The sequence below is a fragment of the Otolemur garnettii genome, unplaced genomic scaffold, assembly GCF_000181295.1.
Source record: "Otolemur garnettii isolate 467f Iridium unplaced genomic scaffold, OtoGar3 scaffold00060, whole genome shotgun sequence".
NCBI lineage: Eukaryota > Metazoa > Chordata > Mammalia > Primates > Galagidae > Otolemur > Otolemur garnettii.
Window position 1 is genome coordinate 7073060 of NW_003852455.1, and position 27936 is coordinate 7100995.

Consider the following 27936-nt stretch of genomic DNA (forward strand, 5'->3'; position numbering starts at 1 on the left):
ACATGTTTGGAGATTCTTGGGTCTTTAGGCAAGTGCTTTACAAAATCTTCTCTCTTGGTCCAGCTCCTATAGCGAGATTTAGTGATTATGGTATCTGGTAAGAATTTTGAACCCTTCTTTGGGTACCAGTAAAAATAAAAGTTGTTTGTTAATATAAATATCCTTTGGAATAAATCTATGGTCCTTAATATTTCACAAAAAAATGGAGAGATTTTTAGAATGCAATTCAATGAACATTTGCTGAGGACCAACCATGAATAAAAGAACAAGTACATATTTTTCCTATTTACTAATTTTGTCACATGGCATTACTATTTAAGAGCATGCAGTTTTTTTTAATTTTGTGCAAAACTGTAGTGAAAGATGCTTCCTTTTTTTTTTTCAAGCAGTTGTTAGAGATATAATTTTCACCTGGTAAAAGGCCTAAAGTATTAATTCCTACATGTAGGTTAAGGACAAAGAAAAAGGCATAAGGAATTAGCCTAATGTGCTCCTTTCACAGATAAGACAACTGAAGTTCAAAGCAGCAGAACGGCATGGCTAAAGCCAACATGCCAGCCATTGGCTCTCTGGCCAAACTCATCCTCATTCAGTCAATAAAACTTCCCCCTAAACATTTCCAATGCCAGGGGAAGCCACAGGGATAAAATGTTCCCTTATACGGCAACCGACTAACATGTGGGCCCTCTCCTGTATCAAACACAAGGATGAACAGCCAGTGATCCTATGGGAAGAAAGTAAAGTGTAGTCCCCAGACCAAACCCTCACAAGAGGAATCTTTCAATTTGTTTCCTAGCGCAGTCCTGATAAGAACTGCCTCTGATATAAACATATAGGAAATGCTACCATGGTAGGAATCAAAATTCCCAATTATAGGAAGCAGGTTTCTATCTTTGAAATATAAACTGCTGACTCCCAACCTCACCCTGACCTCCGTTCTTCCTGTATCTCTTCTCTAAATGATTACAACACCCTCCCAACTGGCCTCCCTGTCTTTTCGTCCTCCTACCTCCAAATTGCTGCCAGTTATCTTCCTCCAATAAAATATGATATCATCCCCCACTCAAAGCCCTTCTGTGTTTTCTCGAGGCTTGCAACATGAGCAGAGAACTCCTGAGGACGGTATCCAGAGTTCTCCTGAGCCTGGCTCTGTGATGTCTCTGCGGTCTCCTTCCACCAAACATTCCGTGGTGCAGGGTACCGGACTGTTCCTGTTCCTTCACGTTCCCATCTCTATGCTTTAACTTACCCTGGTCCCTCTAATGGGAATGGATGGCCTTTATTCCCTTTGTTGTAAGATCTTGCTCATCCTTTGAGATCCAAACTTAAATGTTTTCTGGGAAACTGGGTAAATCAATCAGTGTTCTGTATTGCATCATACTTTGTTTAGGCAAAAAAATACAACCTGACAAATATTTGTGGGGGCCCATTACCTATGCCAGGACTAAGACACAGAGATGAAAAAACAAAGCCTCTGAACTCATGGGTGAGTATGGGGAGGGGTGTGTGGTCAGAGGCAATCACAAGGGAAGTCTTCCTCTCCAATGAGTGCCTTCCAGTGAGTTTTAAAGGTGGAGGAGGAGATCTTTGCCTGGCAGACAAAGATCATAGCCCTTGTCACACTGAATTACAGCTAGGTCCATCAGTCTGCCTGACTGACTGTGCACTCCTTGAAGAAGGGCTAACTTACTTATCTTAATATAATTACCCACAGTGTCTGGCCCTAATAATAACTAGCACAATTTATCAAAGGCATGCTCAGTGGCAGGCCCTAGACTATGGGCTTCATCTACTGAACTCTCAGCAACCTTCCGGGAAGATGATTCCACTTGACAGAGGAGGAAATTGTGTCTCATAGGGTCTGGTCTATTGCTTAGTCACCTCAGCTAGTCAACTATGGAGTTAACTGGATTATTTCACTCAGATCCTAATGTTGCCATAGTTCCTTCACACCGTATTTTATTAATTTCCCCTCACATAAAAGCTGTATGTGCCTTGCAACATCAAGAATGTTAAATATAAAATGAGAAATATGTATTGTTTCACTCCCTAAAAGACCCATTTTTTTTTTTTTTTGGTGTCCATAAAATCATTTTAAAAGTATATAAGAGCAAAAAGGAAATTAAGTTTCTGGATGTGGACTAATGGATTTCAAAGAGCTGATCAAATATAATCAGCCAAGATCCATTTAAGAAACAAAATGCTTCTTCGGAATCGTCTCCAAGTCAGAGGACGATATTTGTCCTCGCTGCAGACAATAGATCGTAGTTGGCTCGGTTGGTATGAAAATACTTGGTTTTATGAATTAAAACTTTTAATTACACTAATTTTCCCTATGGAAGCTACAAAAATTCATTTTAACAGAAAGAACCATTAAACTTTAAGTTTTCTGAATATTCTTCTCACTATTCCCTATCCCTTTCTTCTGTTCCTCCCCTTTTCTCCGCGTAGTTCGTGTTCTTTGTACAGGATGAAATGGGGAGCAAGAAAGGGGTGGAGAGGAAGAGGAGGTGGTGAAGGCAGAGGGGAAGGACCAGGAGCAGTGCGGAAGAGCAGTCTTGCAAACTCAGAATCTCTGTTACAAATTACAGCACACGCCCATCACCTCCCTTCTTAAAGAGGTGTCGAGAAGTACATCACTGCCATAAAAGACCATGCCTTTTAAAGCACATAGATTTAAGAAAGCACTAATCTATTAAAAAGATGGCTTCTAACGATCTTTCACCAAAGGTTATTTTCTATCATATATATATGCAAAGAAAACGGATAAAAAGTACAGGCACACACACTGAATTGTGTCACTGATATTCACATGATCTAAGCTTGGTCCTCATCACTGACTATGCCCCTCCTTCTGTTCTTTTCTTTTCAATGGAGTTTTAAGTAATACCTCTGGATATTTGGGAGCAAATATCCAGGACTCTCTCCTGTTATTTTTAGCACAAAATATCTACCATGAAGATTTAAAAATGTTAGAAGCACAATTTGTTTTCGCCTACTGCTGGGTTAATAGGCAGACTCACGAACTCTTCCTGATATTTCTAATATTTGTATACCTACTTTATATTGATAACCATTTTTGTACCACTTAGCTCAATATTAAACGCTGCCCGCCCTCAACTGGGGCATATATTTTAACCAGCAGACCGTCACTAAAAATGCCTGTTATATGAAGAAGAAGTAACATTTTAAGGGGACTCCTCCAAAACTTTATAAATCTTTTTAAAATTATACATGTTCGAACAGGCACTAAAACGCAAACAAGTCTTGGCCCTATCTCGTACAGAATGGGTTGGTTACACATGTTCTCCTGCAAGCTGCATCTTGCCTATTACAAGAACATTCATCTCCCAAACACATCATTTCACCAACTTTGCCTGAAGCAAAACAAAACACACGCAAAAATCACAGAGTTTTTATTATTAACTCTTCAATTCTTCCACTTATTCTACATCCTTACGGAGGAGATGCGTCCAACACCTGACTCCCCAAATGCCACCATCTGGTACTTTTCCCCTGCACAAGCGAAGGACAGACAGCAAGGGAGTCTCACTGGTGTCTTCGTTCTTTTTTTTTTTTTCTTTTCAAATTTACAAAACCAGTGCCGAGGCCAGCACTGACTCATCAAGCTGGAGACGTTAGCTCATGGCAATGATTCAGTCATGAGAATTCTGACACGAGCTCTTCCCTCCACTGGTGGTTCCAGAGGAAATCAGTCCCCATAGGTATGGCTTGTGTCCTAGGCCATGCCTACCACAGATGTTCATGTGCTGGGAGGAAAGGGGCAATGCTGTCTGTGTGCCAGCAGCCGCCCCTAGGAGAGAACAGCTTTCTCAATAGGGAAGCAGACAATTTATGGGCGTCTATAGCCCACCTCACTAACAGGAATCCTGCAAAGAGGCTCTGACCTCCCACAAGCAGCCATTTCAAGTGGTTCAGGAGAAAGGTGCAGATTCTATTCCCTAGACTACTTGGGTTTCTCCTCAAGGAAAGAAGAAGAGTAGAAGATTCAAGGTTTTGGAACCTAGGCTTTTAGCTTTCATTGCCGGGGGTGAGAAGCAGCAGGCTAGGGAGTTTTCAGAGAGGCTGGATAAGAATCGTCTCATTCAACTGGCACCTTCCTCTTGGACTCCAGGTGAAAGGATGTGAATGGTCATTTTGAAAGGGAGGAAGCTGCTATCCTAAGGTGACAGTAGCCTTTTGCATGAGGACGCACTACCTGGGTCACAAACCACTTCCACCCCTCCTGTGATCCGCACAACAACCCTGGCAGGTAGGCATCATCATCCTCTCTCTTTTTTTTTTGGTAGAGACAGAGTCTCACTTTATCCCGCTCGGTGGAGTGCTGTGGTGTCACAGCTCACAGCAACCTCCAACTCCTGAGTTTAGGTGATTCTCTTGCCTCAGTCTCCCGTGTAGCTGGGACTACAGTTGCCTACCACAACATCCAGCTATTTTTTTTTTTTCCAGTTTGGCCAGGGCCGGGTTTGAACCCACCACCCTCAGTATATGGGGCCAGCACCCTACTCACTGAGCCACAGGCACTGCCAATCATCACCCTCCTTTTAAATATGAGGAGACTGACACTTTAGAAGGGAGGTGAAGTGACATGTAAGGTTCCAGGTAAGAATGGTGACCCACCCTTTATAACAGATCTGCTCCAGTTAGAAAGCTAATCATTCTGACTCCTTCCTGGCTCTCTGCTCCTCCTCCCTACCTTTCTATTTACGCCCTCAACGTGGTAACTACAGTCCCTGACTCCTGCCCTATCTCACTGCTGGCCTTCCCACGCTGTATCATCCAGGGAGCCTAAGCCCCACCAGTGTGTCAGCACTGCTGCGGCATTCTCCAAACGGCTCCACCTTACTGCAATGCCCCTCCAACCAGCTCCCCCACCTCTATCAGATTAATCTGCTTCATACACAGATCTGAACATGATAGTTCCTGTGCTCACAAAATAATCAGTGTCATCACACTGTCTCAGAATAAAGTCTAATGCCTTAACCTCCACAGGCTGCCCCATCCTGCCTTGCAGTTGCCTCTACAGAACCACAAAGCCAGGCAGAATGGTAGGTTTGCTGTCTGGGGAAATGTACATTAGGCTCCCCTCTGCGTGTGTGACTTTGGCTGCTTCAACCTTATGTCTGGAACATCTACTCTTCTCCATTTAACCAACCATCTGGCATACAGTAGTTCAACTGTGGTCCTTCTCTATCTTTGCAGTCACAAAAGGATTCTCTTCTGGATACATAATATTTGAGTTCAAAGCCAAGTTCAGAGGTGACTCGATGCATTCTCTTATTGAAAGTCAAGTCACAGTTCTCACCTCTATTTCACACCCTCACCCACTGGAGGCAGTGCACTCCACCCTAGAGGGCCCTGACTGTTCTTCACTTTGAGCTGGAATTTGCCTTCCTGTGACTTCCTCTCTAATGTAGTCACTGTGCCTTTGGGAACATATAAATAAATCACGATGCGGCTAGGAAAGCTGGCAGTACAGAAGAAGGAACTCTGCACAACTGATTAACAGTCTTATCATTTGATAGGGTGGGTCCTGGTCATTTCTGGGTAGACACTATAAAAACAAATACCTCCCAGTGCTCTCTCTCGGGGCACTTTATCGCAACATTGTGCTTTTTCAACAACTGTTGAAGGCACTTGTACTTCAGAAGCCTACTATATATATAGTGGTGTGCCTGGGTATAACTCAAAGCCACAAGTATTACTCATCTTCCTGGACGGTCAATTTTAAAGACATTGTCAAAATGAGGGGGAAATACGCATTTATCAAAAAAAAAATTACATGTTGTTTATGGACCATTTCTGATTATACCCTCTTCATAGCCAACATAGTCATTCATTTTCCTCTGCTCCTAATAAGGATAAAATTGGCCAAGAACTGTTCACATCTATCACTTCTACCACACAGTGGAAGGCTAGGCACCAGAAGCTAGAGTTACTCCATGGAGCAGATTTCTCACTACAGTTTTCAATAAATGTGTTAGTAAGGCAGGTTAAGGCTAAATTCCAATCCTAAATATATGATTCCTCCTAATAAAAATCATCCTTTGCCAGGCACAGTATTAGACACTTTGTATTTATCATATCACATTCTACCAAGAACACTGTTCCATTTTAGGGATGAGGAAGCTTCCCTGGAGACAATGTTTTGCTCAGGGTCACATAGATGGAAAAAGGTGGAATCCAGCCCCAGGTCTATCTGCCCACAAAGCTGACTTCTTTCCCCTACACCACCCTGCCTCCTTGGGCACGTGGGTTTGCCCTTTAGTGTAATGGCAGTACCAGCTGCTTTCAAGAGGAGGCAAGGGAGTGCTAGATACTATCTACAGTATTTATCACCTCAGTCTTGTAAAATAACTAAAAATGATATACTATGGTGCTGATATTTCACAGGATTATATGCTTTGATCATTGTAATTTAGCAGGCGAAGGAATATTTTCATTTTAAATAAAGAATTTATGGAAATAAGATTACTCAAAATATTGCATCGTCTGTTTCTGAGGTCTAAAATTCAACATCAAACAAAAGGAAACAATACGTGAGGAGCTATTCTATACGCTACAACCATACACCCAAGTGACAACTTCAAAGAAAAATTCACTTAGGAGTACTTGTGAGTCTTAGAAGAATATAACCTCTTTAGCTGTTCATGTTACAGTGTGGGCAAATTATGTCCATTCTAATCATTTCCTTACTAATTCACTTTGTTGGGAAGCACCTGCCACGTAAACACACTTAACCTTTTATGCAGTGGTTCTCAACCTTCCTAATGCCGCGACCCTTTAGTATAGTTCCTCATGTTGTGGTGACCCCAACCATAAAATTATTTTTGTTGCTACTTCATGAAAATAAAAATAATTTTAACAAAAATAATTTTATGGTTGGGGTCACCACAACATAAGGAACTGAATTAAAGAGTTACAGCATTAGGAAGGTTGAGAACTGCTGCTCTATAGAGATCAGTAACAAAAGATGACAAAGTTTAACTGTGGTTATTTATTTCTATATGTAAATATTCATGGGGTCTCTAAGACACAGAGGTCAGTATAGTCACTAGGACCATCAAAGGCAAACAGTAGGAACAGAAAAATCAAATCTAAGCTTTGTGACATTAGGTTGTGTGCTGTGTTGATGAAGAGAAAAGAATATAATAAAAATATATAATAAAAGATTTAAAATAATATTTCTAGCAGCTAGAAAGCATGCAAATAAAAAAAAAATGCTTCTAAAACAAGAATCATTTTACCACAAAGACATTTGCACCAGAATGTTTATTGGAGCGCAATTCTTAACGGCCAAGTTGTGGAAGCAACCTAAGTGCCCATCAATCCATGAATGGATCAACAAACTGTGGAATATATATATGCTACGGGATACTATTCAGCCATTAAAAAAGATGGAGACTTTATACCTTTTACCTTTACCTAGATGGAGTTGAAATAGACTCTTCTTAGGAAAGTATCACAAGAATGGAAAACTATCCAATATACTCCATCCTAATATGAAACCAATATATAAACAATTTAATAACCAATATATAAACAATTGAATGCTCATATGAACAATAAAACACAAACATAGTCTAGTATGGGGGTAGAGGAAGGCAGGAGAGGGGAGGAGAGAGTGGGGAAGAGAATTGGCAGGAGGGAGGGTATGAGGTGGGATCTCAGCTAGTGCACATTGTGAGGGTGTATAACACGCCCCCTGGAGGGGGGCTCTTTTACACATGGATTTTACCCTGGAAATGAGGCCAATGTAACCTAAAAATCTGTCCCCTCACATTAATTTGAAATAAAAATAAATTTTAAAAAGAAAGAAGCTAGAAATAAAAGTGTGCATGTCTATAAATTTTTTAAAAAGCTTCTGCATAAAAATACTACAATTACAATATTTTCAATTACTTTATGGTGTTAGCTATCAAAATAAAACTTATCATGGAGCTATACATGGCCCATGGGCTTAGAATTGTATTGCATGTCTTTTTCTTTTTCCCCTACTGATATAGAGGCAGATATTTACTGGGATCATCTTTTCTGGAAATTTCAAAGAATTTTAGAAAAGCATATACAATTAATCTTTAATCATTAAGACCAACTCAAGTATTGAGTATATTTTACGGGAAATACACTGTTCCTAAAAAAGACATCAAGACTTGCTAGGCATAAAAAGAAGTCTTTTTTCCTGTTCATTCATGGAAAACCAAAGAGAATAAAAGGTATGTTCTCATATTTTGAAGCAAAAACAAAAACAAGACAAAACAAAACACCTCCAGGAGAGTGTAGAATGCAGAAATGAAGGAAGCTAAGATTTTAGATTGAAATTGAACATCCTGTTTGGATTGGTTTGTATCTTTTCCTCAAATTAGAAGTCCATATCCATAAAAATGTACCATCAGAGCTACGAAGGTACTTAGAAAACGTCTAACTAACCAATGTGAAGTGTGCATTTTACATTTTTATAAGGCTCCCCTCACTAGTTTCTGATGAGTTTCTAGCTAGTTTCACTTCCCCTTTCTCCTACTCTTCTTCTGGCTATCCTCTCCCCATCCTCACTCCTAATCTCAAAGTGTTCAAATGATAATTGCACTTAGGGAAAAGGGTCTCAGAGAAGAGTCCATAAAAACTTAGAAGACCGTTCCCTGAGCAATTCTTAAATCTATTAACACCTACTGTCCAGATGTTTGTGCAAAGAGAAGCCTCATAACCAAAACCCATGGCATACGAGGAAAGAGATCAGCTCTGAAACATGAATACATTGTATAAACTTAGACAAATGACAATATATTTAATTGCCTCTTGAGTAGAAAACTAGACATGAAGAAGTCTATAGTATTTTCTGGTTCTGCTTCTGGGCCTCTTCCTTTCCCATCTACATCACTATTGCTAGACAGCTTTTACACTCAAAGGTGCACAGTTGATGCTACATTATATGGTGATCCTCAGACATAAAGCATCTGCGAAATGTGCCTTTGTTACATTTACACACACAAGTGTTTACTGTAGATTTTGAATATTATAAAAGAACAACATAAATCTAAAGAATGAGTTCTATTGTGGTAATTCTTGGACGTTGACAATTCTATTCGTAAAAGACTAATTTAAGCAATATGAAAAATAGTTCTTTGCCAAATATCTCCCCAAACTCAAAGAGAATAAGGTGAGACCAAAGCATTTCCAAATTGTGCATTTATTCACTGTTGAGTGGCTTCAACACATTCTGGCTGTGAGAATAAACAAAGGAGAAAGAGGTTGGATTTTCATGTGGGTTAGTGGAAGAAGAGATTGTAAATAATCACAAGGGTATATTACCTTCTAACTGTGGAAGTGTAGAAAAAGTTATTCCAAATTCCTATCATGCAAACACTTTCTTTTTACCTATTGGTTAATCTGCTATATCTAATGATCAACTAGCCAGTGCTTCCCAAAGGCTTCATCCACTAATTCCATGGATTTGTATAGAAAGGTTAAAGAAAGTGTGGGTAATAAACTTGAATAAATGGTGTCTAAAGACAACCACTGAGTCTAATGAACCAAGTATGTCCTCAAATTTCTCCTCTATCACTAGGGGCTAGAAATCTTCCCATTAGCACTTCACACCCTTCTGTATCACTAGGTGCCTTCGGGGCCTTCTCTCTTCTTGAGACTGCTCTGCTATGGGGAGTGGGGCTTCAGACAGGGATAGCAAACACATACAAAACTCTACTTTCTAATTCAATAACACACAGCTTTTTTCCCCTACCAGTAAAATCCTTGTAATAAGATCAAAAATTGTTTCAAGTTCTTAAAATAAAGAATGGTCTACACTATAGAATATTTTTTGAGGATTATTCTTAGCAACAGGAATGCATTCTCTAAATACCCATGTTAATTTTCCTATAGAAAATTTTGAGAAACTTAGGCTTCTCAAATTATTTCACATTAAATGTATCAAAGTTCTGGCACATCAAAATGTTAAGGAAAATATTTATTACACTAGCAATCAGTCTCAGGGAAGTCAAGTTTATAAAAATAACTTAAAATGTTATAAGTCAGCTTAACACATATATGTCAAAGCATACAAGATATTTAAGCAAACTTGATAAAATTATGAATGTCATTTTTATACTTGAAATGAGTATAGTGGCTTACAGAAGTAACATCCAGTCTTTCATGACAGAGGTTAATCATATCTATGACTTATTTGATGGTCATTCCTTGGTTGGAAAGATAACTCATAATTATAACATTGTTCTTATGGGAAATGGGTGTTCCAAAAACACAAAGTATGAGGGGGAAGGCAATTGATATTAATGCCAAAGCTCAATATTCATAAATATAAAAATCTCAAACTAATACCCAGGGTAGAAGGAAAAAAGCAGGGCAAAAGAAAGGAATATACAGATATCTCTCCCAAATTATAAAATTATAATTATTGTAAATTAATTCTATTGTTACTCAGAGTAAAAACTTTGTGTACATATATCAAAATACATATATTTACTTTTGTATTTTTCTTCTTAAACACATGGCTAATTATTTCCATGACCTAGTAAAAATGATTACGTTTAAAAAATTTTAGTGGTTCTGTTGAGATGTTACCAATAAAACACCAAGATGCTAAGAATGAAAGTAGCAAATTAACAAATACGGGATCCAATTAAATGTGTTTAATATTAGACAAAATACATATCTATTTTGTCATCCCACATCTATGTCTGGGGACTTGTAGATCTATACCATTTTCATTTCATGTCTTAGTATAAACGGAAAACCTCAGAAAACTGCCTGAACTGTCAGCGTGGATATGATAGAGTATTCAATCTGAAAACAAAACATCTAGAATAAGATAATAATGTATTATATTTTTAGAGCCTCATCTCTCAGGCTCCCAGAGCCCTTCATAAAATTTAATGAAGTCTCACAGAAATCCTGCCAAGTAAATATTATAATACCCATTTAACAGATGGACAGACACAAAAGAGCTTGCCAGAGTCCCAACAGGTTAGTTCCCCAAACTGGTCCTTCCGAATCCTCTTTTGTACTTAATGAGGCGCAGTCTTCGGGAGCTCATCAGATGTCTTCTCAAATTCAAATCCTAAAGTAATCATTATTCTTCTTATTTAATGCAACTTGGAAACTACTCAAAGAGAAAAGTCTTTTGAAATAGTCTCAACTTATTCATTATATTTTTAAAAGATTTAGTGCTGATGATTCTGTTTAATCAGCATGAAAAGCATATACACACACAATAAAAAACTTACTGAGTAACCCCGGAAAAAAAACTTCTGTTTGATCAATGAACTTGAAAATTCAGTATTAACTCTGCATAAGACAGTAAGAAATTGAGTCCTCCATTTTGAGACCTTTCCCATACAGTAACAAGGTTGCGTGCTGTGAGGTTTTTTAATCGCACAAATCTTCATGTGAATCACCTGAGTCTAATTAAATTCAAACCAAAAAGAGAAGACTCATTCTATTTGTAAAATGAGAATCCCTCCCTAACTTACCTCATAATAAATTAGATTTAAGGTCTCTGGCTACTAACACATTTTCTTTTAAATGTCAGCTGGGGTCGACCTGATGAGAGGGTTTTGATCATTATCAAGACATGACAGGGGAAACATCTTACTAAGATCTTTACCTATAGGGTTCTGTGTGCCTAATTATAGGACCCCTTGTTCTAAAAACCATTCCAGGACTACAAAACATCTGCAGGGCTTCAAAGAGTCTAACATTTACTGCTCTGTTCTACAATAAACTCTTCTTCAATATCAAAGGATTGGAAGGTGTTGGGCAGAAAAGCTCCATTGTGTCACATATCCTTTCAGCCACAACCCCCTGAGTGGTCATACTCATTGCTACTCATACAAAACTAGGAGGCTTGATTTTAAATGCAATCAGTTTTACTCATGACATAACTAATTACTAAATACCTTTCATGTGAAAAATACATGACCCTTTACCAAATGGGGTGGGAACAATTGCACACACTTGGCCACACTATGGAAATCGCTAATTTGGGGGGTGGGGGTGGATGCAAATGGAGGAGGAGCAAAGTCTCACTTATGGGAATGCCCCCAAAGCAACAATCTCATAAATGGTGTAAGTCATTCATGGCTGATTTTAAGTTTACATTCATTTTAAGGGATCTCTGTTCAGTTTAATGATACACCGTATTTTTCTTGAGTCATTAAAAAATTCTTAGGACATTATTCTCTGTTTATACCTCAATTTTCAGGTGATTTCTGTTCTAGTATATTGACTAGGTGCCACTTAAAAATTAGCCATCAGTTAATAGGCTGAGAAAATTGATTTGAAGCCCTTTAAATCTCACTGTTCTTTTTTTGATTATAGCTCTGGCCAACTTAGAGAGTTAAGTTACAGAGTTCCGTAAACTCTCTAATGATAATAACAGCAATAAACAAACAATAAATCCTCTTTATTCCTAATACGCAATAGCGCAATACCATTAAAATCTTTACGTCAAATAAGATTTTTATAGGAATGAGAGTAGAAAGGTCATTTACGGTAAGAACAAAGAAAAACCTGCTTTGATAATATATTGCTTAGCTAAATGTAGAAAAGGATAAATCTATATGACTTCTTAAAGAGAGAGTCACAATTTCTGAACAAAGTACACCTCCTAGTATGATTTTCCTCACACACTTGCTCTAACTTCCAGTGGTTTAAACTTTAGGTAATCTTCCCTGTCACTGCTAACATATTACACAGGATGGCATGTAGCCCGCCTACTATTTTGTGTGGCTTGTAATGTTTTACAGCTTTCTTTTTAAATTCCTACAATCATTTTAAGATCTGATGATATTCTATGTAAATGTAGGTTTCTGCTTGCTCTTTAAAAATTAATATTTTAATGTTAGGCCTACTTTTCCCCATGACAAAAGGCTGGGATTAGAAGGCAAATGCCTCTGCAGAGAAGACACGTAAACTCATCTGTCCACAGTCCCTGGATTCATCCTTTGGCTCCCTTATGTGCCTCCCTGGCCCCATTGACATTACAGTTTGCTACCTTCAAGGTAGCCCGTTTTTATTCAAGGAAATTGGTTACATACAGAGGCCCTGGTGATCTATTTCTTGATGGAAATTCCCCTGGTGATTGGTTTACCTCATGATCTTCTTCATATTAATTTACCGTTCCAGGTAAGTGAAGCTACAGTAGAAAAAACAAGACACCAAATGGCTGGTGATACCTACAAAACCAAATTAAACACTACTACTGATAACATACATGAAGGAAGAGAAAGAGAAAGAGAAAGCAAAGGAGGAAAAAGAAGGCGGTGGCCAGGGAAGAAAGGAATGGAGGAAAACAAGGAGAGGGTGGAAAAAGAAAAGAGTAAATCAAAAAAGTCTATTTGCTGTTGCTTGGTGCGTCCTAGAAAAAGAAACAAGGTTTTATTCAAATTGCTTATTTTTTAAATCAATAGTAAGCTGCTAAAATATTCAGATGCAATAAATAAGTACCAAGTTTTTTTCTTTTTTTTATTATTTATTTATTTTAGAGACAGAGTCTCACTTTGTTGCCCTCAGTAGAGTGCCGCAGCACTACAGATCACAGCAACCTCCAGCTCTTGGACTTAGGCGATTCTCTTGCCTGAGCCTCCCAAGTAGCTGAGACTACAGGCACCCACCACAACACCTGGCTATTTTTTGTTGCAGTTTGGCCGGGGCTGGGTTCAAACCTGCCATCCTTGGTATATGAGGCTGGTGCCCTACCCACTGAGCCACAGGCACAGCCGTTTTTTTTTTTTTTTTTTCCTTTTAAATAGAAATTCCAGAGTGCAGAGAACAAATCACTCAGAATGCTGTGGGAGGGTGATAAGCATTAGATTAGGTGAAACGGGCTTCCCCTAAGTACCTTCGCTGAGAGTTAACCTAAACAGAGTCAGGCAAACATGCTGCGTAAGGTATTCTCTCCTGGATTGGCAGACACTTCTGCACCCACTATACAATGAAATTTCCTTTTAAATCCGAAACCTAGGATTAAATAAATTATGTGAACCATCACCAGGAATCTCCAAGCACTTTATTTAGGAAATTATTCTTTAATACTCTGTGAACTAAGAAATAGTTTGGGAAACAGGTAAATATATCTAATCATTTTTTCTTCATCATGGGAGTGGCACAATAAGGCACTCCATGCGTATGTCAGGTAATTAACGAAATAACTATGGCAAAAAGTGGAAATCAGCCTGTTATGATGAGCACATTTATGGCTGGCATAAGCTACTGGCTTCCCTCCTGCCCCTCACCAGTGAAATCTAACAGCCACTCAAACGTAAGATGAGACCAAGTCCCCAATGAGGCATAAACTTTGAGGAGCGAAGTACTTCCTTTGTCAAAGGAAGCTGATAAATCATATTCACCATCAAAAAGTCTGTCTGTACATCATGTCCTTTGAAAGGCTATTCTTAAGAGTCTCTAAATTCCAGAGGGCCACGCAATGGGCTGGCTTGCATTAGATTTCTGCAGAGCTGGCAACCTTTTTCTGAAAGTCTTACATTACAGGTAACCTGATGACCGGGAGGGTGGGCCATAGGCACGCATCTCAGCCTGCCTGCAGAGCCAAGGGGTGTGAGCTTGGGAGACCAAGACTGATATGCTGGGATCAATGGAACTGTCCCAGGAAGGGAACTGGCTGTTCCCCTTTCAAACACCACCTCCCTAATCTCTGCACTTGCTCAAGTCAAATTCTTCAAAGCTCTGAACTTGACACGAGGCTGGCATGATGAGGAAAGGCAAAGGAAGAATGCTCTCTGTAAATCACAAGTGGGGGCCGAGGGGACCCAACTCACGGACAGTTAACAATCAGAGTCAGAGCTGAGAGCTACTGCTTGGAATTATAGTTCCTTTAATCACAAGGAGAAAACAGTGTTTCTTAGTTTTTTTTTTTAGTTCCTACCACATGCTGAACATCATGCTGGGCACTTGGTCAGGGTGTCCCAGCCTACAGGACCTTAGAGTTGATGTCTTGACAATAATACAATGGCAAAAGTTATCCCATGTCCCAAGGACTGGGCCATTTGTTACCTCAGTGTGAGCGCACACACACCCCAAAGATTTTCCTGGTGTATGTACACAGAGAATACTGTGAAAAAGTCCCATATTCTGCTAGAATAGGTTGTAAAACAGCTCTTACACCGGCAGAGGTGTGTGAAGCCGATAGCAAGGATGGGTGACTTACACTACAAGTTCAGAGAGGCCTCATCATTAGAGGTGAGCGCAGAGAAAACATTCTGGCCCCTGAAGTGGTCCTTACCAGCGCTCTTGACCGTCAAGTAGGTGCCACGGAAAGCTTATCTTTTCCTCTGCAGCAGTTCGCAAAGCACTCTGTGTCAGTACAAAGGATTCTCTTTAGTGGCCATGGAGTATCGTACTGATGCGCCATAATTTATCCAACTCCTTCCCTACTAATAACTGATTACATTACTCAGAGTACTTCATCACAATAAACTCATCTGCTGCCTGGCAATAAGTGAGGCTCACTGTTATCCTTATTTAGCACCTAGAATACAGCAAAGCATCCTTATACATGAAGCATCAGATTAAAAATGAGGAATAAACGTAAAAAATTAATAGGTCCTCAAATCCAAAAAGGGTCCTTCTTTAGCCTGGCAAGGAGCTCCCACCTCTGCTTGGGCAGGCTGGGAAACCAGCACTGCCAGCCCATGGAGAGCCTGTTATCACCCTAGGCCATCTATTTATACTGAATCTGGATAGTGTATAGTATCACAGTCCCCTGGGGCTAAAGTATGCATGTGAATAGCCCGAAAGCATTAAGAACAAAAAGTAGTTGACATTGTACTTTTCACTCTCTCAGATTATTACCTATTATACAACTGTACCTTCAATAAAACCACGATGTTTATCATGAAACAATAAGATTCACATATACACTCAGTAAACACTTTTGTGCCAATGACTAGCCAGGTACCAAGAGGTACGTTTAATCATCAGCATCAGGAAAGTATTCACATCCCCATTTGTAGGCAAGGTTTAGAGAGATAAAATTGGGGGGAAAGTCCCATATTCTGCTAGTAAATTCCAGAAATGAAATCTGTCCTTACTTTTCTTGCCGTCTCCAAACCCCCATTCCTTCACCTGTTCTATGGCAGGTGGCACCCAGCCACAATACCAGCACTGCAGTGCCCTGAACAGTGGGCCTCCACCACCGTGCCAATTAAATTGTGGGAATTAAGACAGTCTGTAACTTAATCCTAAGTGTTGGTGTGTGAGAGAGAGAATTAGAAAATGTGGGAAAATGTCATATTTCACTTTATTTTGTTGTAAGAACTTTAAAATAAATACCATCTTATAGAACTGGAAACAATCATATTTGTACTTTAAAACACAGAAAAAAAACAGAAGGAAAAACGCATACATACTTTGAATAAATTAATTATATTTTGACACTAATTCTGAGTGTAAAACCAGAAAAATTAAATGGGGAAAACACGACGTGAAAGGATGACAAGTGATAAAATGGCACTAAGAAGATTGTTATTAAAAAATCCCCCAAAGACTATGCAGGCATCCAATGACAGCTGCTTCTGCGGCTTTCAGTTTGTGGACAGTTTTAAAATGTAGCATTTAATTTTGAAAAAGTGCTTTAAAAATCCACAGATGTCTAACAAATAGGCGCTATGTAATGTGGCACAAAAATATCTGCTCCAGCCCTCGGGCTTCAGGACATAAGATGCCAGCTCCCTGCCACACAGGGCCTGCCTATTCCTGCATGCGTCTGCCTTCCATCGGTAGGAGGACAGACCAGACTGGGAGTAAGGGGGCCAAGCTGCTTCTCCCTCCTTGGCTGGTTATTAGCCATAAGACCTTTACTTCTTGAAGTTTTCCCATGTAAGACACCAGGGGTAACAGACTGGGTTATGCAGCTCAACTACGATAGATGCCTGAGAAAATGCTTTTACAAATGCAAAGTCTGTATGAAGGCGAGGGTATGTACCTTGGCTCAAAGAATAAGACACTGGTATGTGCAAGACATAGATGCCTACAAATAAGAAATTACATCTTTTTCAGGTGATCTCAGGAGCTTTTCAGATAAGGATTCAAGGACCCTAGATTCAGCAGAAATGTACTTAGGCCTGAAATAAGCCTGGATGTCCACAAGAAAGAAATGCAATAAAACTATTAAATACCATGTGATACACCAAGTAGTATCTTTATTCTGTAAAAGCCACAACTGCAGAAAAATTCAAATGAAGTAAAGCTGCTTCACCAAAGTCAATTAGCAATGACAGACGAAACACTCAGAATCTAATTCCACTTAAAAACTTCTATGGTATCATCACCCTAGTAAAACATCTTCACCATCCTCGTCCGAGACACAGACTGAATTCTAGAAAGGTGAAGTGATTTGGCTAAAGCCATACAGGTGATAGACATTGGAATCCAGGTTTTCTGGATCTTAACCAACGCTCTTTTCCCATTGCCATGTGCCTCCCTCTTTTTTCAGGGTGCTATCACTTCGGGCACATGTAAGGAAATTTTACTAGCATATTCCATGGAAAGACTTCCTTATTAACGTACCATTAAGGTAGAGATTTAAGACAATTTATTTCTCTGTAAAAGGGGCCTTGAGTGAGGATGGTTTAGGATATTAAATCTGAAAATGAGCCTAAGATTTCCATATGAGAAATGATAAGGTGAGGAGGAGAAAGAGGACTGAGTGGTTGTTGTGTGGACATCAAGTGTCATCCCCACGGTTCTTAAGCAATTTTAGAAGAGGAAAAAGAATTATTCATGTCAGGGCCCCAATATGTCCAGCATCTATCTCTTCAGACAAGCCCACACATAATAGAGAAGAGCCCTGACTGAGTAAATTACACAAGTAACTGTTATGCTGGGAGATCCGTGATTGTAAATGTCTAATTGGTGAGCCTAAGACACAGCAGTGCTCCAGGTATGAAATGGTTATTCTAGTGGTTCTGAAGCAAACTATTACTTAGATCAATCAAGCAATTATTTTAAGGCCTATAAATTCTAAGTTTACTCACCTGCAGCTTCCAGCTCCAGGATTACAAATGGTATAAAAGAAAGATATGACACAATTGATAAGTAACGCATGAAGAGGAGGTCGAATTTTAACCTAATACCTTTCCTTCACGGCTGACATATGAGCCATGACAGAACAGCTTCTCAAACCATGAAAGGAAAGCATCAAAATGAAATTAACTTTCAGACAATGTGGGAGCATCCTGGTAAGGAAGAGTGAAACAAAGAGAGAAAGGACACAATTCAGTGGGGGGAGGGGGATCAGGAATAGGCCCAGCTACAAGAAAAGCTCCAAGGTTTCAGATTTTCTCACTAGTGAAATAGGAGTTATAAAATTCGTCTATCCTACTCCCAAAGTGAGATCCAACATGAGGGAACGGAAGTGAAATTACGTTTTATTGTAGTAAGTGTCATGAGCGCAGATTATTTTATAAACTATACAACTGGATTCAAGGCTGTAATGAACCAGACGCCATACATAAGAGAAAAACAAACGTGCTGTCCAAAGAAACCTGTTGGCCAAAGTGAGGGAAAAGTTGTTATAAAAAAATTCTGAAGCTACTTTTCACTAAGGTGATATTTGGAAGTATTTCCATAATCCATGTAGACATTAAATTATTTGACAAACATGCATACTACTTTGTCTTGGACATCTTTGATCAACCAGGGAAAGCCAGCTTTGTGGGTCTCCCCTCTCACCTTTTAGTTCACTCATCTTATAATGCATTGCCATATACATTTTGAAATCAACATTCTCGTGGCTTTTTAATTATTAAAAAAAAATTTCTCATGCTTTCTCAAAGAGATTAGATGTATAAAAAATTTTTTCCCCAACATTTTAAATCCGAGTCTCTTTGGAATAACTTGGGGCCCTGATGTGTATGTTTAGAGGCTTCTTTGGGGAAAGATGTTTCTAAATTTAATACATTTATCCATATCGATAAATTATACTTCACGGGAGAGAACCTACATGCATGAAGAGAATTGTCCTTTCTTAATAAAGAGGATTTAATTTTCTTATTTTTTTTATCACATTGTATGTATTTATTCATTTTTTTAAATCACACCTGAACGGGACATTGACTTCTCCACAATAAGGAGAGCTGTAAATACCCCTCGTTACGGAGACTGTACATACACAGCCTGTGGTTACGATACTTCACGGTGGCCTAGTGCTCTGTATTTTGGAGAAACTTTCAGAAAAGGACCTAACCACAGAGAGAAAGAGGCAGGAACACACTGGCTCAAATCACTGGGAGCCGACTCGATGGCAGGCATTTGGTTCCCAGTGGGATTTTCCCACTAACTGGCTCTTACCCTCTCTGGTTCAGTATTAAATATTCAAAGACTAATTTCCCTCTATTGGATGTGGGATCCCTAACTTGGGAGACAAATCCCCGGGAGCTGATGGGGACTGTCCTTGCCTGTGACGCCAGGCTTACTGGCTGCGCGCGCCCGGCGCTCTTACCGTCCAGGTGGCCGACTTGGCGGTGCTCGACTGCTGGAAGGACACGTCGAAGCTGTGCGGGCCCGGGTAGTCGGTGTTGGAGGGGATGGCTGGCGACGGCGAGAGGGCGTCGAAGGTGGAGCTGGGCTGCGCGTAGGGCGAGGGCGCCGTCACGCTGTTCTGCGCGTGGTCTGTGTTGTAGGGGCTGGTGGACGAAGAGCCGTTCTGGATCTGCTGGTCCATGCTGTTCAGGAGCCCCAGGTTCGTGTACTGCGGCTGCAAGGACACCCCGAAACCCCGATGTTAGCCTTTCCTGCAGATCGCGGCTCCAAAAAGGGCATCGTTTGGTGCGTGCATGGGACAGAGGTGACCTCACTTTAAAAACTCGTCCTGCTGTAAGTAAAATCTCCGATTTATGAATCACAGGGACACCAGAGAAGGCTGAAGCATGTGTGTGCTGTTACGACTTTCACAGATCACACAGCTTGTGTGGGGCCTTCGCAGACTGGTGTCCTTAAGAGCGTTTGAAAAAGCAAACATGCCCAGTGCCCAGAGCTTGGTTGCAGCTTTGGAATTCTTTAAAACACATGGATAAATACTATTTTTGATTTTTGTCTGGTAGAAAGGGGGTGAAGACCATGGCGGTTAAAATGAAAAAACAACTTGATATGTTCTTGAGGGAGTTTAAACATCAACTTGTTACACATGGAGAAATCAGAAGACCTTTCATATTTTCTGTTAGTCATAATTCTGAATTCTATCCTAGGATCCCAACAGCGTCCCCTGCACGCCTTGTACTAATTTCACAAAGACTGGAGGCGCTTGGGAGCAGGCCTTGGGACCCCCAACTGTACATTTCAAAAACTCACACACCCGTGCATTATCCAAACGTGGTCTGATTTTACCTGTTAGTCATTGTCTTCATAGTTCATTCTTTTCTAGAGTAGAACATGTATAATTAAGGGAAATACCCTTAGTGGGAATAAAATTCTAATTCAAAAGTGCATTCACTCGTGCAGCTTCCTCCATCAGATGCTTTTATACCTTTGGTGTGAGGGGGCCTGAGCACACAGTAAGTGCTCCATGGCATGCTCCTGGAAAGAACATGATAATTTCTTCCCATTTAACCTGTAAACTAACTTTACTACATTACTGGCCGAGAGGTAAAGCAGTTTGCCCTCTTATCAGCTAATACGCAGAGCAGGGGTTTTAAAATGAAATCTTCTGGTTCTGAGGTCAGGGCTCTGCCGTGCCAGCCCCCCTCCCCCACCGTCCTGATCAGATGGGTCAGGCTAGAGTCATGGGCATATTTCCAGAAGGGGCAACCAGCCTACAGGGACAGTTTTCCCTTTGTGAAACCTTCTGAAGCATGAAAATTTTCCTCTTTCTCATAGTTAATGAAGGAAGGGTGGGAATCCAAAGCAAGGGTGGGAGGTAGTCTTTTTGGTGTATATTTCAGAAAGGACACTGGCCTTCAATTGAAATAGAACTCAGAGAGACCCAGACTACGGGTCTATATTCTCCTATGGAAGACAAGTTACAAAGAAACAGGGGCTTGAAAAAAATTTTTTTTTAATTTTAAAACTTTAAATTTGTTACTTTATAAAACTTTAATATCGTTCACATGGGGAGAAAACCGGACCCTGCAATTCCATTCAGTCCAGAGAGCATCTGTCTAAATGTTACTAGTCGCCCGCCCATTCCATTCCGTCCATGCATTCGCATTCCACTGCTGCCGGCCACATCCCCATGTGCCCTTCAAATAACTATTAATCTCTTTACGCTTATCCCTGTGCTGACAAGAGCAGCTGTTGGTCTCGCCTTCTCTCCCCCTGACTTCTATGGCTCCTATCCTTCACCTCGCCTCCATCTCCAGCTTCTCTTCCTGACAGGTGTGGCAAACTGCAGGTAAGAACTGGAGGGGAAAAAGTAAACCTGAGGCCAGTACAAAGGCACCACACCCCTGGCTGAACTGAAGCTTGAGGTATCCAAGCCTGAGGCAATAGCCCGAGGAAGGGGATAGAAAAGATATTATTTGTGTTCAAGTTAAGGGTCAGTATACAAAGCACTCCTGAACGTCCTGTAGGGATCAGATAATGCTCCCAAAGGCACGTGCTTCTCTACAGCAGTACAATTAGGGAGGCAGCCATCCCTGACCAAGAGGACAAAGAAACTCTGAGCACTTTCTCTCTGGCAGTAAAATCCTGTTTGGCCCCCCGCATTCCCCCCCCCCTCCTTCTAGCTACACAGAAGGAACTTTAGCTAATTGTGGGCTTGGATGAGAACAAAGAAACATGGGCTCTTTGAATTTTTTTTTTTTATGCTACATATATAAAGAGAAAAGTTTTGGGACCCAGCTTTAAAAACTAATGAGCAAACATTCTTTAATTCTACAAGGACTTAAGCAAAAAGGGAATTCCACTGACTGAGAAAGTCACAAAGGAGACCCTGGGAATGGCAGCAAGACGACACAGATTGGGTGGCACCGAAAAAGCAGAAGAAAAAATGTACCCCAAAAGTTACTAATAGCACTGTGAGTGGTGACGGCCTACTTTCAAATGCCATAATTTCTCATTCTGTACCATTCTGGGTAAATTTTTGTACTTAGGAGCAACAGAACTTATTTCTAATTGCTAATGCCTCAATTAATATGCTATGAAGTGAGATTTCTCAGGATTAGTCAAAAGTCAGCTTACTTGATAGGTGAAACGGGGGAAAACACATTTCCATTTAAACTTTCTGAATTATACTTTAAAGAGATATAAGCCAAAAAGTATACTCAATTGTACTCAAAAAACACATAAAACCCACACTAACTTTATATCAGTTAGCTTAAAATGAACACAAAAACACACTTACCAAAGTAAGAATTTACTGAATGGAAATTGACTTCCTTTTCTTTGTTTATTAAAAACCAATAAATCCTAAGTTTGACATAGGAGACAGTTCTTCAGAAGTGAATTTGCAAACTATCTAGTTTAAAATAAATGTTCTTATCTGCTTATATCTTTGAATTGAAGAGGAAATGCTCATGTTAATAGTATAACGGGAGGCCAAAGGCAGCCCATTTTAGCCAAGGACAGGTGTTCCCAGGCAGGGCCAGCAAAGCCATCGTAGTACTTGGTATAAAATGCAAATGCAGGCTCTCTTGTTCATAGATTAGTAAGAATTTCAAAATGGTGGTAGGAGGGCATGAAATGAATTTGGGGCCCTATGTGATTGCCTGTACAGTTGGCATGCCCAGGAAGCTAGCTCCATCCTTGCTTGATGTATATGAGATCGCTTATTTTCCACCAAGTAAATCTGATAGGATAAAGGGTATGGTACCTGTTGTTTACAGTCAGTAATTCCATAAATACAGAGGGGAGAAACTGGTGTTATGCTGGGATGCTATTGCAACACTTACCAACAATGACAAGTAAAAGGGTTTCTGAGATTAGTCCATGACACTTTCATCTCTGCCATAAAAACTGCCCTTGGGGCTCAGCGCCTGTGGCTCAAGTGGCTAAGGCGCCAGCCACATACACCTACGGTGGAGAATTCAAATCCAGCCCGGGCCCACCAAACAACAATGACAGCTGGAACCAAAAAATAGCCGGGCATTGTGGCGGGTGCCTGTGGTCCCAGCTACTTGGGAGGCTGAGGCAGAAGACTCACTTAAGCCTAGGAGTTAGAGGTTGCTGTGAGCTGTGATGCCACAGTACTCTACCCAGGAGGACAGCTTGAGGCTCTGTCTCAAAACAAAACAAAACAAAACAAAACTGCCCTCAGAAGAACTCCATGGGGACCTATATATATATATGTCCCATGTGTTTTTTAAGTAACAAAAGTCATGAGCATATTTGAAATGAAATGAAATAGGAAGTAGATTCTCCCTTTCTGACAGCAAGTATCCTGATCTCAAAATAATATTAACATACTCTGCAGGAACTCAAGCAATGAGTGACTAAAAATTGTTACGTCTCTAACACATCAGGTGTGAGAAAGGAGCCAGTCCTCTTTCCACAAAACATCAAAGGGCAAAAATGAACTCAACTTGGGTGACATCCACTGTAATGCTGATAAAGTAAGATAATCAATTTCCTCTGATTTCCAAAAGATGCTTCATTTCCTATAAAATAACTGTGAAACAGAAAGCTCACAGTGTGGACACTGGAAAATCACCAACATCTGGAGTTGGAATACAGTCAGGTCCATCCCAGACTAGCTGATCTAAGCACAGAAAGGAGGCACCCTGTGGTCCCCGAGACTTAGGCACCATGTACTCAGGGAACACTCTAGGTGTACCTGGCACATGGAACGTGCGTACTGGGATACCAAAGACAAACTCAAATCATTTGTGTTCACCATGAACAAAGAACAAATATAACTCCCAATTCTCAAACATAGAGGTCTTTCCTTTTTTCTCCTTTTCCCGTAAGTTCTCTGCCATTCTCATAGGCATCTACAGGCTCTGATTTATCTGGATGCATAGAATTAAAATAGCCATATAGAAAACTAGATTTTCTCTCACTGGCCTTTTAAAAGTGTCCTAGGAATACCATCCCTGTAGTTTTATTTTGTTTTTCTTTCCTGGATTACATCCTTGTAATGGTCATATATTGTGAATAGATATTGAGTCTGAATTTTCTTTTTTGTGAGTTCAACAATGTATCAGTCTGTATTGCTGTAAACAAAGCTCAAATTAAACACCTGGGTTTGGTTTATATATAAAGTTGATGATGTAACTACTTTCCTATGAAAGAATTTTAACATCAAAAAAAAAAAAAAAAGGGATTCCAATCAAGTCATTGAACCAGTGCAATAAAAACAGGGACTTAAGTATAACTATATTTCTGAAAATCCCTCTCTACTAGTTTATCTGTATGAGAGAAGTTTTAGAATTCCCTTTTTTAGATACTGCTATCTGTAATAGCTAATTTAGGACAACACGGCAAAATAACTAATAACCTATGGCAAGAAGTTAATAAAAAATGGGAATGGGGAGAAGTTATGGTCAGGACATACAATCTTAATTTATTTATCTCAATTCAACTGACTCTTGTTATAAGAAATAGTACCTTCCCCAAATTTCATTTGGAAGGAATTATAATCCATGAGAGACAGTAAGATGGGGCTAGGGACTTGAACATTCTTCAGCCCGTCTAACATTCTTCTGTGGATGCTAGTAATGCCGAAGACTGAACCTCAGGTCTAAGTCTAAACACTTCCACTAAAACGCTGTGTACCACCGGGAAAGATAATTAATTGAACAACTTAGACCTTAGCCTCCTATGAGGCAAGATCTATGCAAAGATTGAACCTGATGACCCGAAGTAAAAAGGGTACCAGTTCTAACATTTTGTTATGATTATCCTCATCTCTAAAGCTATTATAAAATAATGCTATGAGATTGCTATTAAAATAGTTTCATAAAATAACTGTTATTTATACAGATTTCCCTGGTCAAACCTAGAAATCTAAAAAATGTTTCAGACAGCATGTATAGGTCCCTCAGCTGATATCACCTTTCACCTCGGGCTTCAAGTAGGAGCTTTTATGAGCATTCTATAGCCCCTCCTGGGAAAAGAAAACAGCTTTCTTCCTGACCCTGGATTTACAAAGCATTCATTCAATTATGCTCTAGCAGACAGTACTATATTTCCATCCCCAAATATCAGCAGGATAGTGACTTTTCAACAAGCACTGCCTCAGGGAAAAATACTTGTCATTTTTTAGTCTCCTACCACCTGCTCCACCTCTCAGAATGATGGTTTGTTTTATGCTAGAATTAAATGCAATTGACTTAAGGCACTCTACTGAAGGTCAAGAAGATATTTGTATTATAATGTCAAGTTAAAGTACTGTCTTTCTGTTTTAAGAATGTACATAGTATTTAGCATCACATTTTTCCCAAAAATATATTATGTATAAAATATTTCACTCTGTCTTCTGAGATGATCTTAAAAAGTAAATGCTTGGGGTTAAACTATACATGCATCTTACAGTGAGGGAAGCATAAGAATAAAGCACTTAAGTACACACAAACCCAGAAAGATGGGAGAGTTTTCTAGAATGCTTTATGTTCTGACACAAAGCGTCAACATTCCTTTGAGGGTCAAGATTCCATAGTTAGATATCCCAAAAATCTCCAATTGCAGGTGAGGAAAATAAATACAAAGTTGGCTGGTCAGGTGGACAACAGTGTCAACAAACATTAGATGTGGGATTTGAAAAGACAGATGTGGGATTTGAAAGTGCGAATTATATGGAATTTTAAAACTTGATCCAAATATAGCTAAATTAAAAAGTGTATAGTTCAATTAAGAACAAAATAAACCTTAAATTCTATGATTGTAGTAAGTACTCTCATCTACTAATCATGACAAATCAACAGAACAAAAATTGTGACCCATCACAATTTTTTTAATCACAAGTTTAAAAACAATTGACATTATCAGTGTGAGCCCAGGGAGTATTAAGCTAATATTCAATAATTCCTGATATAGCAATTAAGGGAAAGTTTTCAAAATCTCAAAACTATTCATTAAAGTTGGAACAAAAATTTGTTTGAGCACATTTTTGAGTTATATCAATCAATATGTTTTCATTAATAACCCCATTTAGTAGACGGTAACGTTAAGAGAAAAAAAGTACATAGTAACGAGATTCTTCAGTGAACCTGAAGCTGTCTATTAGTACAGGGTAAGCACACTATGTTATCTTTAGCTCAGCAATAATGCTTCCTTGGTTTTTAAAGTGAGTTTAAAATATTTTTAAACCTAATTTTGATAGGTATCTACCTTGTTTGTATCACAAGTTGTGACTTAACACAATGGGGTGATCAAATGTGATTAATATTTTATTGCAGGAAATAGTTTTGCCCATCCTGGCACAAACTGAAGACATAGCAATTTCAGTAAACTAATGATGACTCTCAAGAGTATAAAAAATAATGATAAATTTTTAAAATCTGAAATATATTTAACATCCGTCTTCAATCACCTCTATAAAAGGATATTAGCCGTTACTACTACTGTCATTAATCCTCTTATTGATTATAGTATTCACGTGCTTTGTATCTATTTACTCATTTAATCCTCATGAGATAGGTGATATTATTATCCCATGTTTTATATGTGTTTTATAGATGAAGAAACTGAAGCTCTCCAAGATTAAGTAACTTGCCTAAGGTAGCCAGAGAGGCTGCATGTAAAACCAGTAAATCTGGCTTGAGAACTCGTCTTGCCTTCTTAAGTAGCCTTCGTTCTGATTGCAGGCAAATAGGGGTCACTCAAATCTCTGCCTGGAATTTTCATCTAAAAGTTATACTCAAGGAAGGCACACCACTTTTATCACTGATGAAAATGTTTTCCCACTCATTAAAGATAGGACAGACACCTCTAGCCTTTCTTAGAATGGGTAGAATTGCAAAGAAACAAAGGCCCAACTCTTGGGAGCTACCACTTAAAAGGCTTTGTAAATCTGATCATGTCACTCTCAAGCTTGAATTCCTTGAGAAGTTCTCTACTCTGGTAGAATGAAGGCCCCAGGTCTTTAAAATAGCCTATGAGGCACTATTTAAGACTCCCCTTTGGCCAATAGAACTTCCTTCAGTTTTTCAAAGGCTGACTCCTTCAGCCCTCAAGGCTTTTACAGATGCCGGCTGTTTCCCAACCCATTTTTCAACTGTTGGCTTAAATGTCAACTCCCAGAAGCCGCCTTTGACAAGATTATTCTCTTCTGTTTTACATTTTCATAGCCCTTACTCTGTGCATCACATAATCATGACTGAAATTAACTATATGTATAATTTTTTAAGAAGTTGATCTACTCTGCTAGATAATAAATTAATGAGAGATTATATCTGGCACATTTAGTGCTGAGTCCCCAGTACCTTGAATGTTCTCTGAAACATAGTAGATGCTGAGGAAATAACTTCTTAAAAGAATAAATGCAAAACACCTTAAAATAAAAATCACTTTAAATACTATTGCCAGGTGACTGTTATAGTGTATCCCCAAATAATCTCTTTGGTCTTTCCTCTGTATGTTGCTTTGTCTTGGTAGGTGGGAATTGTGCCTTCAGCTTCAGCTTTTATGGGAACTAGCAGCAGAATAGCCAGTCCTGTCACTCATGGTGCAATGAGTAATACTTGGTGGCTCACACCTAGCTGAGAAGTTTATTAATGAGCTTCTACTTCCTTAAAACAAACACACACACACATTTGTGCCAAGGCAGTATTTTTTACCTGATGGTCCAGGTTTTGTTTCTAAAGCATGTAGGTCAGCAGTAAGAATTCAAATCTCTGTGGTCATATAATTATTTACCTGCTACGGACGGTACATATGGCCAGATGCAGGTTGCTTTGGAAAGAAACCACTCAGAGACAAGCTTAGAGGAAGACATTTAGTTTCTGGTAGGTAGGCCACAAAATTGGTCCCTCCCTGTGTAACTTCCATAATTTTATGCTCAGTTAATCA

The 27936-nt window shown here is 39.5% G+C and overlaps 1 protein-coding gene across 6 annotated transcripts in view; it reads right to left on the minus strand.

Annotated features, from left to right (window-relative positions):
* The window catches only part of TP63 (tumor protein p63), a 229967-nt gene that overhangs the window by 63779 nt on the left and 138252 nt on the right, over positions 1 to 27936 (minus strand). For all 6 annotated transcript variants that reach the window (XM_012806938.2, XM_003792706.1, XM_012806940.2 and 3 more), the window contains one exon: positions 19496 to 19750. In XM_012806938.2, coding sequence (XP_012662392.1) covers positions 19496 to 19750 — 255 coding nt within the window. The remainder of the gene's footprint in view (positions 1 to 19495; positions 19751 to 27936) is intronic.